General features: G+C 47.9%; 1 protein-coding gene across 1 annotated transcript in view; it reads left to right on the forward strand.

Annotated features, from left to right (window-relative positions):
* Positions 1-13,315, forward strand: part of LOC131208642 (cytoplasmic polyadenylation element-binding protein 3-like) — a 218,030-nt gene that overhangs the window by 37,108 nt on the left and 167,607 nt on the right. Inside the window, exon 2 of the mRNA XM_058201449.1 lies at positions 11,442-11,547. Within this exon, the coding sequence (XP_058057432.1) occupies positions 11,442-11,547 (106 nt within the window). The remainder of the gene's footprint in view (positions 1-11,441; positions 11,548-13,315) is intronic.

Consider the following 13,315-nt stretch of genomic DNA (forward strand, 5'->3'; position numbering starts at 1 on the left):
GGTAGGCGAAGTTTATTTCAAACTCATCAAATTTTTGTGCCCCCGGTACGGGCGACCGGGCGCCTCCATCGAGAGCGACCATGCGCCTCCATCGGGCGTTAGCTGAGATTTTTATTCCTGTTCGATTCCGCAACCGCACCCGGGGCCGTGCGAGGAGCCGTGTAGCGGGTCGACGGTCGATGGAAAACTTTCGCCCCGAGCACCGAACGGCGCGTTTCGTTTGTTCGGCGCTGGAGGCGTAACGTGTACGAATAAAATCGAATGATAACGAGCGCCCCATGGACAGATGCCTTGTGCGCCCGACGCCCATCGGGGCTGGGCGTTGTTGAATGCAGCGGAAACGGTAAACCGGGCTTCCGGAAGCGAAATCACAGCAACCTTCTCGCACACACACGAGGAGATAAATAGACACGAAACGGTGGAACATACGGTATATGTGGCGCCCGTTCCGGCTCCGTTCCATTGAGACTTCCGCCATCCGCACCACCGCGGCACATGCTGTTGGTGACGGTCTTGAGCCTGAACGGTACCCGGGTTCCCGGTGCGAGTGAGAGAAAAAAACAAGCGAGCGAAAAATCATCGAAGGAGAAGCGTTTGCTGCTAAATAAAGCATGCACAATACGAGCGTTGAGGATGCATTAAATTATCTATGGATTTCTGCTCGCTTCCTTTTTCCGGCACTATCGAACCCGGGTGCTTCGGCTGAAAGATGTGTGTGTGCGTGTGCCAGCGACCACCGTATGTGTGCTGGATGGATCGCTCCGGCGGCTCCTAGCCCCTGAATCCATGTGTGCCATCGTTCGAGTTCGAGAGCCGCTGCGGGAATGAAGCTCCTATTTAAAGCTGAGGAAATCATATTGAGGCAGCTACGAGGGCGTTCCGTAGAGACATGAAGAAGCCGACTGAGCTCAGTACCCAAATTGGGTCGGAAAAGTTGATGGACAGGTGAGCCTCAATTGATCTTGGCTTCCGTGCTGTGACTTTGAGACGATGAGCACTACCAAAAAGGTATTTATTTTGAAAACACCGTTTTGCATGATGTGGGAATGGTTCACAAGTTGGTGGGCCTCCTTGTTGGAACTTTGATGTAGCATCAATTATGGAAAAGCGTTGAACTTCTCGTTGCAGAGCAGTAGGTTTTCAGCCAATTTCGTAGAACTACGAATCTGCCACAATTGAGCTGGCACCTTCATAATCGCAACATGGATTTGAGGATTTGCTGAATGGTTTACTGCAGACATTGGTGCTCGATGATGATGACCAAGAGGCCACATTAATAGTACGCTCACTGGAAAGCTATTTGGAAAACAAATAAGAAAAGCATCTACAAACGACGAGCATTCGAGCTCGGTGGTACCATGTAAAAAAAAACAGTTCCATGCTTTCCGCACACCCGAAACCAGTATCCTTACCGGTGTGGCAAGTTCTTTTTGCACCCTAATCGACCGTTTTGTGACCGTAAGCAAGCCTCCCCAATGCGGTGTCACCCGAAAAGCTACTTGCGTCGGTCCTTGCAGTGCCGATTAGGGCACACGAAATGGTGCAGAGCCGAGCGAGAATCGCTTTAATCGCCCAAACTTACGACACCCCGGCCCTTCAATTGCTCTTCCGGCACGCATCGCCCATTCTGACGTCACTCCGAGCCGGGCCGTCAGCGGGCCCCGGCCCGGCGTGGCTGCTGCGCAGTGCTGCGGTCGCCCGGGACACGCCGGAGTACGAGAACGACCGTCCGGGAAGCAGATAACAATCTGTTTGATTAGGCTTTTAATTATTTTCTACATGCCAGTTTATGGTGGGCGCAATGGATTGACTTGATGACTGGCGCACGGCGACCGGCGATCGGGTGACAGTGCCTCCGACTTACACCCAACGATGTTAACGATGACGCTTTATGTGAGCCACGGCACGTGGCGTGACTTTCTCGTTACGAACGTTACGGTAGGGTGTTAGAGGGTTGCTCGAAGGAGCGTGTTGTTTTTGTTTTGTCTGTCGTTGACGACATGCGATAGCGTGGGAAGACAACCATTTTCACGACCTCGACCATAACTTTTACAAAATTCGGGAGGGAGAAGAAATAGTGCCAATATTACGCAAGTTACGACCGGGGGCTCCGGCTCAGGCGACGATCGACGCGCGCGTTGCGCTTTTGCAGCTCATCTTCATAAAACGTGTGAACGGAAAAGATTTCGACAGCTTTACGAGAACGGCAGAGAGAAAGAGAACGAGAGAGAGGCCATTGTAACCCTCTCCGTGTGAACAACAAACCGAGATCATCCGGGATACTCCGTGAACCCGAAGGGGGGTTGCAAATAACGTTTAGTGGAAGAGCACGTCGGAGAGCACACCGGACGCAGCCCATCGTTTGTGGCGAAAGATAATTGCTGGGAGATAAATTTCACTTCCAGCGCACTTATTAGCCGTGAATATTTATGCACGGTCCCGGCACGACCGACGGCCTTCGACGTTTTGCGCGGCTGAACGGAAAACGGGCCCCGTGTTAAGACTTTCGTTTCGTTAAAGGATGTGCAGAAATGCTGCGTAGTAACACAGTTATTATTAATAAATGCCGTCCATAATCCAATGGAAGCTACGCCCCGAAAGGGTGTAGCGCACCTTCCATGATGGACGGTCGACGGCGTTCGCGTATCATTTCCGTTTTGGCTTTCTGTTCGCACTCCATACCGGCCAATGGTGGCTTGCTGGTGCCGGACCGGAGCCCAGAAATAGCATCATAACCACGTTGGTTCCAATAAATTTCGCAATTAAAGTTACCCCACGTTTAGCAATAAACTACCGTACCCGGTCCAGTCCCGGCGCTGGTGGAAGCGCCTGAGAGCCTTTGCGTGGTTGCAGCTGTGCATGGCTGAGGCTGTTGCTGTGCACAGTTTAGCGTTCGTTTCAATCAATCCGTTGCTGCTGCTGCTGCTGCTGCTGCTGCTGCTGCTGCTGCTGCTGAGTGCTTTAGCAGACCGGCGGATTCCATCATAGTCCCAGGTCCCGGTGCGGACGAGATGATTCCGTAAGCAATTGAAATGAATGAATGCATAGGTTTCCTTTTTCGTCCGGATCAGATTGAATGTTTCAATAACGGGAGAACCCATTTTATTCGACCATTGCAGTTGTTTTACTGTTAAAAGTTGTAATATTTTCACGCGTTTTTTGTGATATAATTAAACTCATTTTGAACCAAAGTTCCAGACCAAATGAAGGTTTGTATTAACTCAAAAAGTTCACAACTACTGAGACTTTAACAATAGCATTAAAGCCGTGGCTATACGCTGCGCTTTAAACGTACTAACAACGCCAATTTATGTGAGCGCTTCAATACTGTAGATGGGAAAACGAGTAAAAGAAAGTATTATAAAATAATGTTTTCGTAATTACTACTGGCACAACTGGAATATTTAAAACCAATATTCTCGGAGCACTTCAAAGCGCTGTTGCCATCAAAGCAGGAAGAATCAGCCTCTTCATTATGAAAACAGCAGAGAAAACACTTCCCGGCTACCATAAAGATCGAACTGAAGTGCATTTCTAATCGCTCGGTAGCTCAAGAGGCGAAAAGTCACCAGGCCCACCGTTCGATACAGCCCTGTTTGCAGTTAAATATTTACTCTACGCACCTTTCTCCGAGCTCGTAACACTTATCTACACCCACTTACCGGGTTGGTGGGCAAATATTTGCAATTGATTCCAACTTCCTAGAACGCTTCGAACGTGTCGAAAGGAAAAACATCACCCGACCCGGCTACTAATCACTACGGAGGGAGTTTCCTCAACAATGGACCAGTGGTGTGGGCCAGTGTTTGGAGGAAACATTCCTAACGGCACTTTTTCCCACCTGCCCATTCATTCTGGCGCCATTCGGGAAGGAACCGTTAAAGCATCTACCGTTCTAGCTAATGGCCGCGGTGGTACAGCTCCGCAACTCGTTGAACCCCATAAGGCAATCTTTGGCGGCAAACAAAACTAAAAATTTACCCAACTCCTAGCTGCCCTAGCAGCCGCTGCTGAAGCGAATTTTCCACCGAAAGACGATGTTTCGACGCTGCGCCACGTAGCACAACAATAAAAGAAAACTTGCTGCTTCACGAGCCTGCCACGGTTCGGCGAAAGAGAGTGGTCCAAACTCCGCGGATGCACTCCACGGCGGCGGCAGTTTAAGAAACATTATCGGGGCCGCAAAGCTTACGTGGCGCGTTGAAACAGGTTTAGAGAAAATGTAGAAGAAAAATAATAGCTCACTGTAACCGGTTCGCGAGCTTCTAGAGAGTTTTGCGGAGCGGAACATAAATTCGACCATAAACTGTGCCTCGGCTTCGGCGGAAAACTGCAATCGAGACGAACGGACGAATCCCGCTCCCGGTCCCGCTGATGGAATGCACTTTGGAAGTTTGGGCCCGTGTTTGGTGGTTTCCTTGGTGCCGGCAAAGTCCTGAGACCCGCTGCGCCGTCTAAAGTTTCCTTCGGACCGCCCGAGTCAACGCCGATGGGAAAGCCTCTTTCCCGGCAAACACATCTGTGCTCCGGAGCCGAGGACGGATAAACGGTGCATTTAACCTCGCCGCCTTGGGCCGTAGGTAGGCAGATGTCGGAGGGACGTCACCGAGTGTGCCGAGTTCCCCAAGGCCGTAGAAGCAAGCACTCGGTTTCGGCTTTATGGTTATGTGTGGCCCAGCTCTGGCACGTACTGCTTCTGACTCTGAGGCATGAAGTTCTGCCGATTGTTTCCGCACCGGAGCGGTGTGAGCTAATGCTTTCAAAGCGCTCATAAAACGGTGAATCATTAAACAAAATATGAGATAGAAAATGGATGGACCGAGATTCGTTGCAATCAGAGCATCGCGTCGTGGAAAGGTGTTGTGTCCTATGGATGTGTGAAAAAACTCGATGCATTGCATTGCGAAAGCATTTGGTTTGGGAAATGCACATACTTTTAGTATACTTACGAATCGAAAGAGTTATCTTTAAATAATTGTTCCCACTTGATGTATGTCGAGAAATTCGAGAAATTACTTATACTGCGTCAAAGTGAGCCTTTTTATTCGCGATTGAAATTCTCCGCTGTTGGTCTTGGACCCGGCAATAGATGAAGAAATACAGAATTCTTTGGAGTAAAGCTATATAGCTTTTAACAGTATTTGTAGTATGTCGTAATAATAGCAATACAGAATACAGAAATTATTTGACGAGATCACCAACAAAATCTTTAATAAACTTCTTGTGTTGCCATCACTTGAAACATGTCAAAAACAACAACATCACTCTACAACCTAAGGGATCTGAAAATTGTATTCAAAATTGCGGTAACGTTGATTGCGGTAACCTCCCATCGATTCCTTCCCATCGCTTATTATCATTGTCAATTGGCGCCCTTGAAGGTTAGTCGGTTGTTCAACTTTGTATTTGTTTAGAAAACCGTCAAACTAACCGAATTGACAGAGCGCATCGAATAATAAGCGTTGACTAAATATTATCCACAAGTATTTCTAAACATTATCGATTTTGATGGCGTTGACGTTGTTGTTGCAACGACCCATGTGCTTGGAAGTGCAGTAAATACGTAGTTGCATAAACAATTGAAATAGGATTTCAATCAAGTCTAGTCCACGAACGCCTAAGCTCACTCTATGGCAATAGAGCCTTGCTACGGCAGACATTCCCGATCTTCACCCGGTCGACGGGCGGTCATGTTCGGATGGTCCTGCCTTCGATGACAAATGTGACGTTTCCCGGTGAGCATTTCTGCAAACAAAACACCCGCGTGTCGTTGCCAAACCGTTTAGCTGTGACTTCGATTTCCGGGCTCACCGAAAATCAGCAGCCCTAGCGCTTAGCGTCCCGGCGGTGAACAAGGTCCTCTAATTATGGCTCCAGCTACCCGTTTCGAACAAACCGGGGGTTTCGGGGCTTCGAACCAGCCGCCCGACACGAACTGGCGAAAGTCCACGAACCGGTAAACCTTTTTTACCAACACCCTTCGCTCCGGAAATCGCCATCCTCGCCGGTAGCCGGTTCGTCGAGTTGGATGACTTGAAATGATTTGCTATTGCAGCGCATAACCGATCCGGGTCCACCGCGCGCGAAACTCCGTGTTTGATTGTCGTTTTGCTGCGCCGAATAGTTTGTGGAAAATAGGGCTGCGCGTCCTACGCCATTCGATAGGCTGGATGAGGCTACCGGACGACTGTACCATTTCAGGGCGATGCAAGGTACAGCATCCCGATGCACCAACCGCTCGGGGGATAGGTGTCCGTGTGTATGTGTGTATCGGGGTGTATCACATCACTGTTCCGGATGCATACGGTGGTCCCGGGGAATCGAATGAAAATATCAACTGTCCAATTTTCGGTGCATCTTGTGCACCGTTTGATTGAGTGGGTTATGGAATTTTAATGATTTTATGAATTTTTCCCAGACCGTGACGTGCCGTTCGGGAGTGCTCTACTTGTCGGTCCGTACGTTGTTTGCCGAAGCGATCGAAAGCTCGGTGGGTAAGCCGATGCCAAAGCGTTAGGCCTAACGGGGTCCCGTCGACGGGACACAAGTGCCGGGATCCCGTGCATTAGAACCGACCGGCCGTTGTTCTTGATGGCCAGCCGCAGCAGCAGCCAGCGAGCCTGCCCTGGGAGGCTCGGCTTTTCCGACCGGGTTGAAAAAGCGAATTGAATCGTTCATAATTGATCAGCCTTGGGCCACCATCTTCCGATGGTTCTGTTGCTGCATCGCTTGGCAGGAATTTGTGGCAAACTCGGTCCTCGGCGTGGGGCGGTTCGCCTCTGAGTGGCCGACCTGTCATTGGGATGAAATTCTTCAACGAACGACGCGCGCGCGAAACAACACCGAAATGGGCCGACGGCTGACGGCCAAACTTTTAGAGCTAACGTGTTGATTTCGGATCGTTGATGCTTTCCCCTCGCTCTAACTAACTTTATCTTCTCCGCTAACTTTTTGTTATCCTCTGGCCCGGCCCGGAAGTATGTGAGCGTAGAATGTGCTTTTGGGCGGATGGCGTCCGACGATGGCGGTGTTTATTGCGAAAATGTTATTCCGTGCGCGTTTTTCAGGTGCTTCGCTGCATCGTTAGTAATTCTGGCTCAGATAAACGAGGCTAGGTACCAGGCGGCTGCTACAAACCAAAGTTATTTAAAATATAATATTATTATGAGCAAAACAAAAATTATCGTTTTAGAAACAATTTGTTCTTAATCGCTAACCTAGCGTATGAACGTTTTTTGTTGATTGGCTTTGTCAAACAGCAGCATTGACCGTCGCTATTTTAAGACTCGCAAAGGAGCACTCCGTGGGGATGTTGTTTCACTGTGTCTGTCAAACGTCGACTGTTACAATAATCGAAACGACAGCTGAAAGTGTAAATACACCTAGCCAAACATGGGCTTCTGACAGGTGGCACAGCTGACAGTGAGGCTTGTAGTGGCTACAACTCTGGCTACTCCAAGATCTAGCTTGGGGCGATATCGATTTTAATCAATTACGTCCAAAAGTCAAACACCAACCGAACAAACCCCCTCACATACACGGCAGCAGCAGTGATACTGCCACACCTGTTCGCGCATGCAACTGTTGAATTATTAAAGGAGGCACCGAAGGGACAAACCCGAACGAGCCAAAGACCCAATCACGTAAGGGTCCGAGATGACGACGACGAAATGAAACCAGCCAACGCTTATAATGCCACAAATTGAACGAAAGCAATCGAAAGCAGCAACCATTGCCTACCTGCCAGGCGCAACGTGCCAGAGTTTGATTTGTTTGACATACGATCCGCTTCGGCCCGGGCCCGGGTCGGTCGGTTGGTCGGGCTGGTGGCGTTTGTGGTATGTTATATGTGGTGTTGCTTGTTTCTGTATCACTCTCAGTGCACCTTTTTCATGCTTTCTTTCGTTCTTTCTTTGCGGTCGCTAGCCCCGGGACCCACCAAGTAATACTATATTGCGATTGATCTAGCCCAACCCCCGGAAGGTGTCGGCGAACGAAGGTTGGCCATCGAGACGGGAACGAACAAATAGAAAATAATCAAATTTACCCACCTCTTTTCGGGGCCCGACAGCAGCAGTGTTGCGGGTTTGTTGCGGCTCCTTCTGGCGCCATCCGACACCGTTCGCAGCGAATCGAGCAAAGAACTAAGAACAAACAAACAAACAAATAAACTCGTTGTGGTTTGGATCTTCGGATGCCAGCTTTGCCGATGGGTTTTTGGCTGGGTGAGCTAGCTTCGTTGCTGCTGAGCGTGGACCTGTCACCCTAATAAACTATGCTCCTGTAAGTGCAACAGTGAAGTCAACATTCAAAGTCACTCTTTACCCTATATCATTGAGTGGATAGGAAAATAAGTGATCGTAAAACTGAAATGTTTGCCAATACAATAGTTAGTGTTCAATCGATTAAAAGATTCGAAAGTCACTGATTTATTAAACTCAGTTGTATGGCTTTTAAAATTATCCAATAGGCGATATTTTGGGTACCCTTATTTTGGTTGGTTGAAGCTAAGGTATTGATGGGATTTCGACATTGTTGTCAAATAATGCCACACACTTTATAAGCATGATTAGCTTTCTAGCAAAAATTCTACAAACTTAGGTAGCCCAACGCAATAAGTATTTTTCTTGTGCTTTAAGATATTTTAGTTAAAGTTTTCAGAAGTTTACACGTGAAATTTATAATATTTTACTTGAATTTTTTTTATAACACCAGTCACAACTTCAAAGTTTTTATTAAAAGAGCACTGTTCATAGACTTTGTTTTTCACATGTGTGAATTCTTCAACCAAATGTTACGGCCAACAACGTTTGTCGTTAATAAAACAGAGTACTTGCCCAGCTTCGTCCACTAGCGCAGTATTAAATGACAGCTGCCAGCAGGCAAAGAAATACTGCACGTGAAGCATGTTTTGATTTGCGAGCAATCAGTTTTAATAAAAAGAGACCCAACGCCGTTAGCTGCCACACAAGCCTGTGCCGCGCAACGGCGGCGCCGACGGCCACGTTTGGTGCGGATTGATGTAAAATTGAAAAAAGAAACCCAACGAAAGCTTTACATGACCATGATGCCGAAGTCCATACGTGGATGCATTTTTCGGCAGAAACCTGCTGGGCTGTTCGATTTTTGGCCGCCTCCCACGTAGGTCGCATCCTTGGCGTTTGGCGCGGTGATCATCTTTTTCAATTCCTTCGGCAAGCCGGATTTACTGCGGCAAAAGAAGGGCTAAAAGATGAATTTTCGGGAAAAGCTGCGCATTCAGTAAGGATTCCATTTTCCCGCATTGAACAGTGCCCCTTTCATTGCGCACGGATGTTTCCTTTCTCACGCGCGTCCGGTGCTGTGAGGCCGAGTGAGGAAAGTGGGCATCAAAATGGCGCTTTTCCCATCGAGTTGTGCTTTCGCACGTTAGAAACATCAAACCCGTCCACCGCGCGGCACTAGTAAGCGGTTCGAATTTTTCTCAGTTTCCAGGCTCGAGCAACAGATTGGGAAAGAAGGGAGCGTTATTTTTTTCAAGAGCAACCAGCGACGAGACAAAAAAGGTAAAGGACGCTGCAAAAGAAGTCCCACACATTTTTTCCCGTAGCTCCCGTGGCAGCTTACAGCTTACGTACCTTGAAGGGAAAACTGTAGGTTAAATACGTACTCGGCGTCGACATCCGACCCGAGGCACATGTGGCTCGGGAAACTGGTGCACATGCAAAAAACTCGAAGGGATTTTTCCGTTTTTGCTGCAAGCGTCTTGTCTTGTGCCGGGACTCGGCCCGACTGACTTTTCTGCGATTGACTGCGATCTTTCGGTAGAACACGAGGACGACCACGAGCACGAGGCAAGACCGGGAGTCAGCAGAGTGAGGCCAGCTTTGCACAGCTGTGCCGTGAGCGCCAGTCGGTGACTTCGCCCCGGAAACGGGACCTTCCAGTGGGTTTGGGCCGTCGCCGGCCCGTCGATGATGATGCGGTGCACGGAAATATTTCATTCAAAATCCAATAAGAAAATATTTATACGACCCAGTTTTGCCATTCCGCTGATAGCTCTGGGTCTGGATCCGCTGCTGGTGGCTGGCGCTATGACATTCCGCCCCTGTGAGCTAGCTTATGGCGGCCCAAGGAAGACTCGACAAAAAAGAGGCGAACCTTCATCGACACCGAACATTCTGGCACAGTGGTATCTGGCTCGGTTTCGCCGCGCCAGTCTCGAAGTGATTTGCCAAACATAGCCTTTGGCATTTGTTTGCGCACATCTGCACGGTGTATGGCACAATTGTTACAACACAGAATTATTGTTTGTATGTTTTATTGCAAAAAAAACATATTAAAGTTTCGTGTTGTTATGATTACGTCTTTAGGCAACGGCGTTGAACGTTTGTTTTTTGTTTGGTTTCTAATGTACTTTGTTAATTTTTTGTAACGAATCGATAAGGATAGCTCAGATAAGAGGACGAACTTTAGGAGTCGAAACGTATACCTAACAAAGCTTTATGAAAGCTTCATAAATAGCACTGAAACGTTATTTCGCCAATCCCGATTCTATTCGCTTGGTTATTCCTGTCAATTTTGGTCATAGGACCTCATCCAAACACCCGTTGTGTAATGCGGATTTATATTTCAAATCACTTTACTTTCGAAGGGTTGCAGTGGCCAACTATTCTGCTGACTTAGAAGTTCTAAAGGTTGATCCTGGAGGTTCTCTTCTAAACTTTCAACTGTTCTTAATTTATTTTTCTCTGTTTCCGTATCGGTCTGCATAGCCGCGCATAGCTATGTTTAAGCGTTGGACAGAGAAAAATGTATTATTTTTCAAATTCGCACAGAGTTTATACCGAGTTTTTGCGGAAAGTAAGCTTACCCACCCGTTGTTGACAGAGGTTTTCCGAGGAGGCCCATTTTTTGCAAACTTCACCGCCCGAGTGCGCGAAGGGCCTACGAAAAAGTGAAACTTACCCCGGGCAACCTTTTGCGAAATTAGTTTCCTTACTCGTGCACTCGTCAGCACGGGGAGAAACGATCCTAAGCCAACCCCCGCCAGCGCCAGCCAGACGTGGGCCCTTCAAACGACCGTAGCAATCTGCCATTTGGGACTAAATTAACATACACGACCAACTTATGAATGGGTCTTCTTTTCAATGGTTGACCTTAAAAGAGAAGACGTGCCTCGTCTTGCTGTGTGCTTTGCTTTGCGGACGAGCGCCAGAACGAAATCTAAAGGACACGAATGCAGAGCCGGTTGGGTGAAAGTACCGTCCACAAACGGTGGGCCGTCGCACGAAACTATCTCTCCGGAGGCTCGTAGCTGGAATTGCCGTGTGGGCGCAGGAAAAACTTCCATCCACCGAATCCATTAATTACCGTCGCAATCTTAACTCCAGCATTTTCTGGCCAGCTTGGCAACCTTTTTCATTTCGCTTTTCCTGTTTTCTTCTTTCCCTGATTCGCAGGACCGCACCGGGCTGAGCAACGGATTAGATATGCGCTCGCTGGAACACTGCCTCAGTGACATCATGCGGAACGTGGGCGAGGCCTCGCAGCCGGATCATCTGAAAGGTAAGTCGGTTCACCCACGAGATCACACAATTGAATCCACTGCAAACCGGAAAAGTTGAGCGTTTTTCACACTTTGACTAACAATTATGCGACGAGAACGGGCCGGGGTTGGGTCCAGGGGCCAAGGGCCCTAACCGTTTAACGATCGCGAAAATGCTACCAGCCATCGCCCAATGGCGTTTGGTTTTCCTCTATTCTCTTATGTTGTTGGAGGTATCACCACATGGTGGCCAGCCTTGTTCAAAGCATTGGAAAGAAACGGGTCCCGGAAAGAGATGAGTTGAGTGAAAAATTTAATTAAGACGGTATCGGTAACGCGCACTCCGTACGGTACTTGTGGCGTAGAAACAATAAAGGAACTATAAAACGGATCGATCGAGTGTAATGTGTGAGATGGGTCAGGGAGTTATTTTTCCATCATATTATTCCTGCTTTTTATGGCTTTGTGATGGAGGTCGATTTTGTTCCACCCCGAATCTCGAAGGCATACGAGATTCGAGTGAAATTCGAGCTAAACCTGAAAGCAGTAAATTCGAGAATGCGATCTCCGACCGCAAATTTTGAAGAATGCTTCGAACGGGAACTAACTCTTTTGAACTTTATTTACGTACGTTCTACTGGTTCGAGGTTTAAAGAGAGAGAGAGAGTGTGTGGGAGAGAAAAAGGGATATTTCCGGCCCAATAAGGATGATTAATGTAGATTATAAAAAAAATAAATCGCCCGTTAGGAATGTAGGCCATTTTCAATCATCGACGTGGCGATTTCAGAGAAGAATTTTAAAAACAGATTTATGCGATGCTGAAAAAATGATTGGAATGGAATGTGAATATTGAATATTGATTGGTTCGATTGAGCAGAAAATCATTACCAGTGAAGGGAGTAGTGACCAATGAGTTAGAGCAAATAGGCGGTCATACCAATTTGAGGTTATTCTGGAGTCAATAGACTGCCTCGGTTGAAGCTATCACGAATTGAAAATTGTGAAAAATGCAATCATGTTGTGCTGACTATATATCTTTTACTTATTAGGCTTTGTTTGTGTTTTTATTACAAGAACACTTTGATGTAAGAATTCAATGTTCATGATTGTTCATGATTTCTGTTAATTTTAGGTGACGCTTAATAATTATTGCGTGTCGACTGCGTAAATTTGCTGCATCACATTGCCCATAACACAAAGCTCTATTTCGCTGAGTTAAGGTCTGCCATCTTGTGTTACCCCAAGTGCACCGCTGCACTAGGGGCACCCATTTTGTGGTCCCAATAAGCTTGTCCCATGTCCCGGTTTGCCCGCAACGGACAGACGGTTCCAAGTTCCGAGGCAGACAGATTCCAAATTGTTGCCAAAAACAGGGATTTCCGGTAACATTTCCCGCTACACGCTGCTCTTGAAGGTAACCTCGCGAGCAAGGACGAGCTACGTAACCGGTGCACCTAATAGGTTACGGGGTTTGTCTACACGTGGCATCGTTGCTGTGGTGCGAGCCAATTCTGCATTGCGGCGGCGACAATAAACGATGACACCGACAGCCACGACACCAACGACGGCGGCCGAAATTGACGAAGACGTGCACACTGTGCATCTGACAAGAAATTGCTACCCAAATTTAGCAACCACACGGTTGCCGCAAGCACCCCAGCAACTGGTGCAAGCCGATGCGTGTTGGAACCGTCTGCTGATGGCTCATTTTTCGCGATGGATCACAAGTTAACAAATTGGCGCATCGTAAAACTATGCGGCTGGTGTGCAGTCGCATGACTTCAAAC

This window comes from Anopheles bellator, chromosome 2, assembly GCF_943735745.2.
Source record: "Anopheles bellator chromosome 2, idAnoBellAS_SP24_06.2, whole genome shotgun sequence".
Classification (NCBI taxonomy): domain Eukaryota; kingdom Metazoa; phylum Arthropoda; class Insecta; order Diptera; family Culicidae; genus Anopheles; species Anopheles bellator.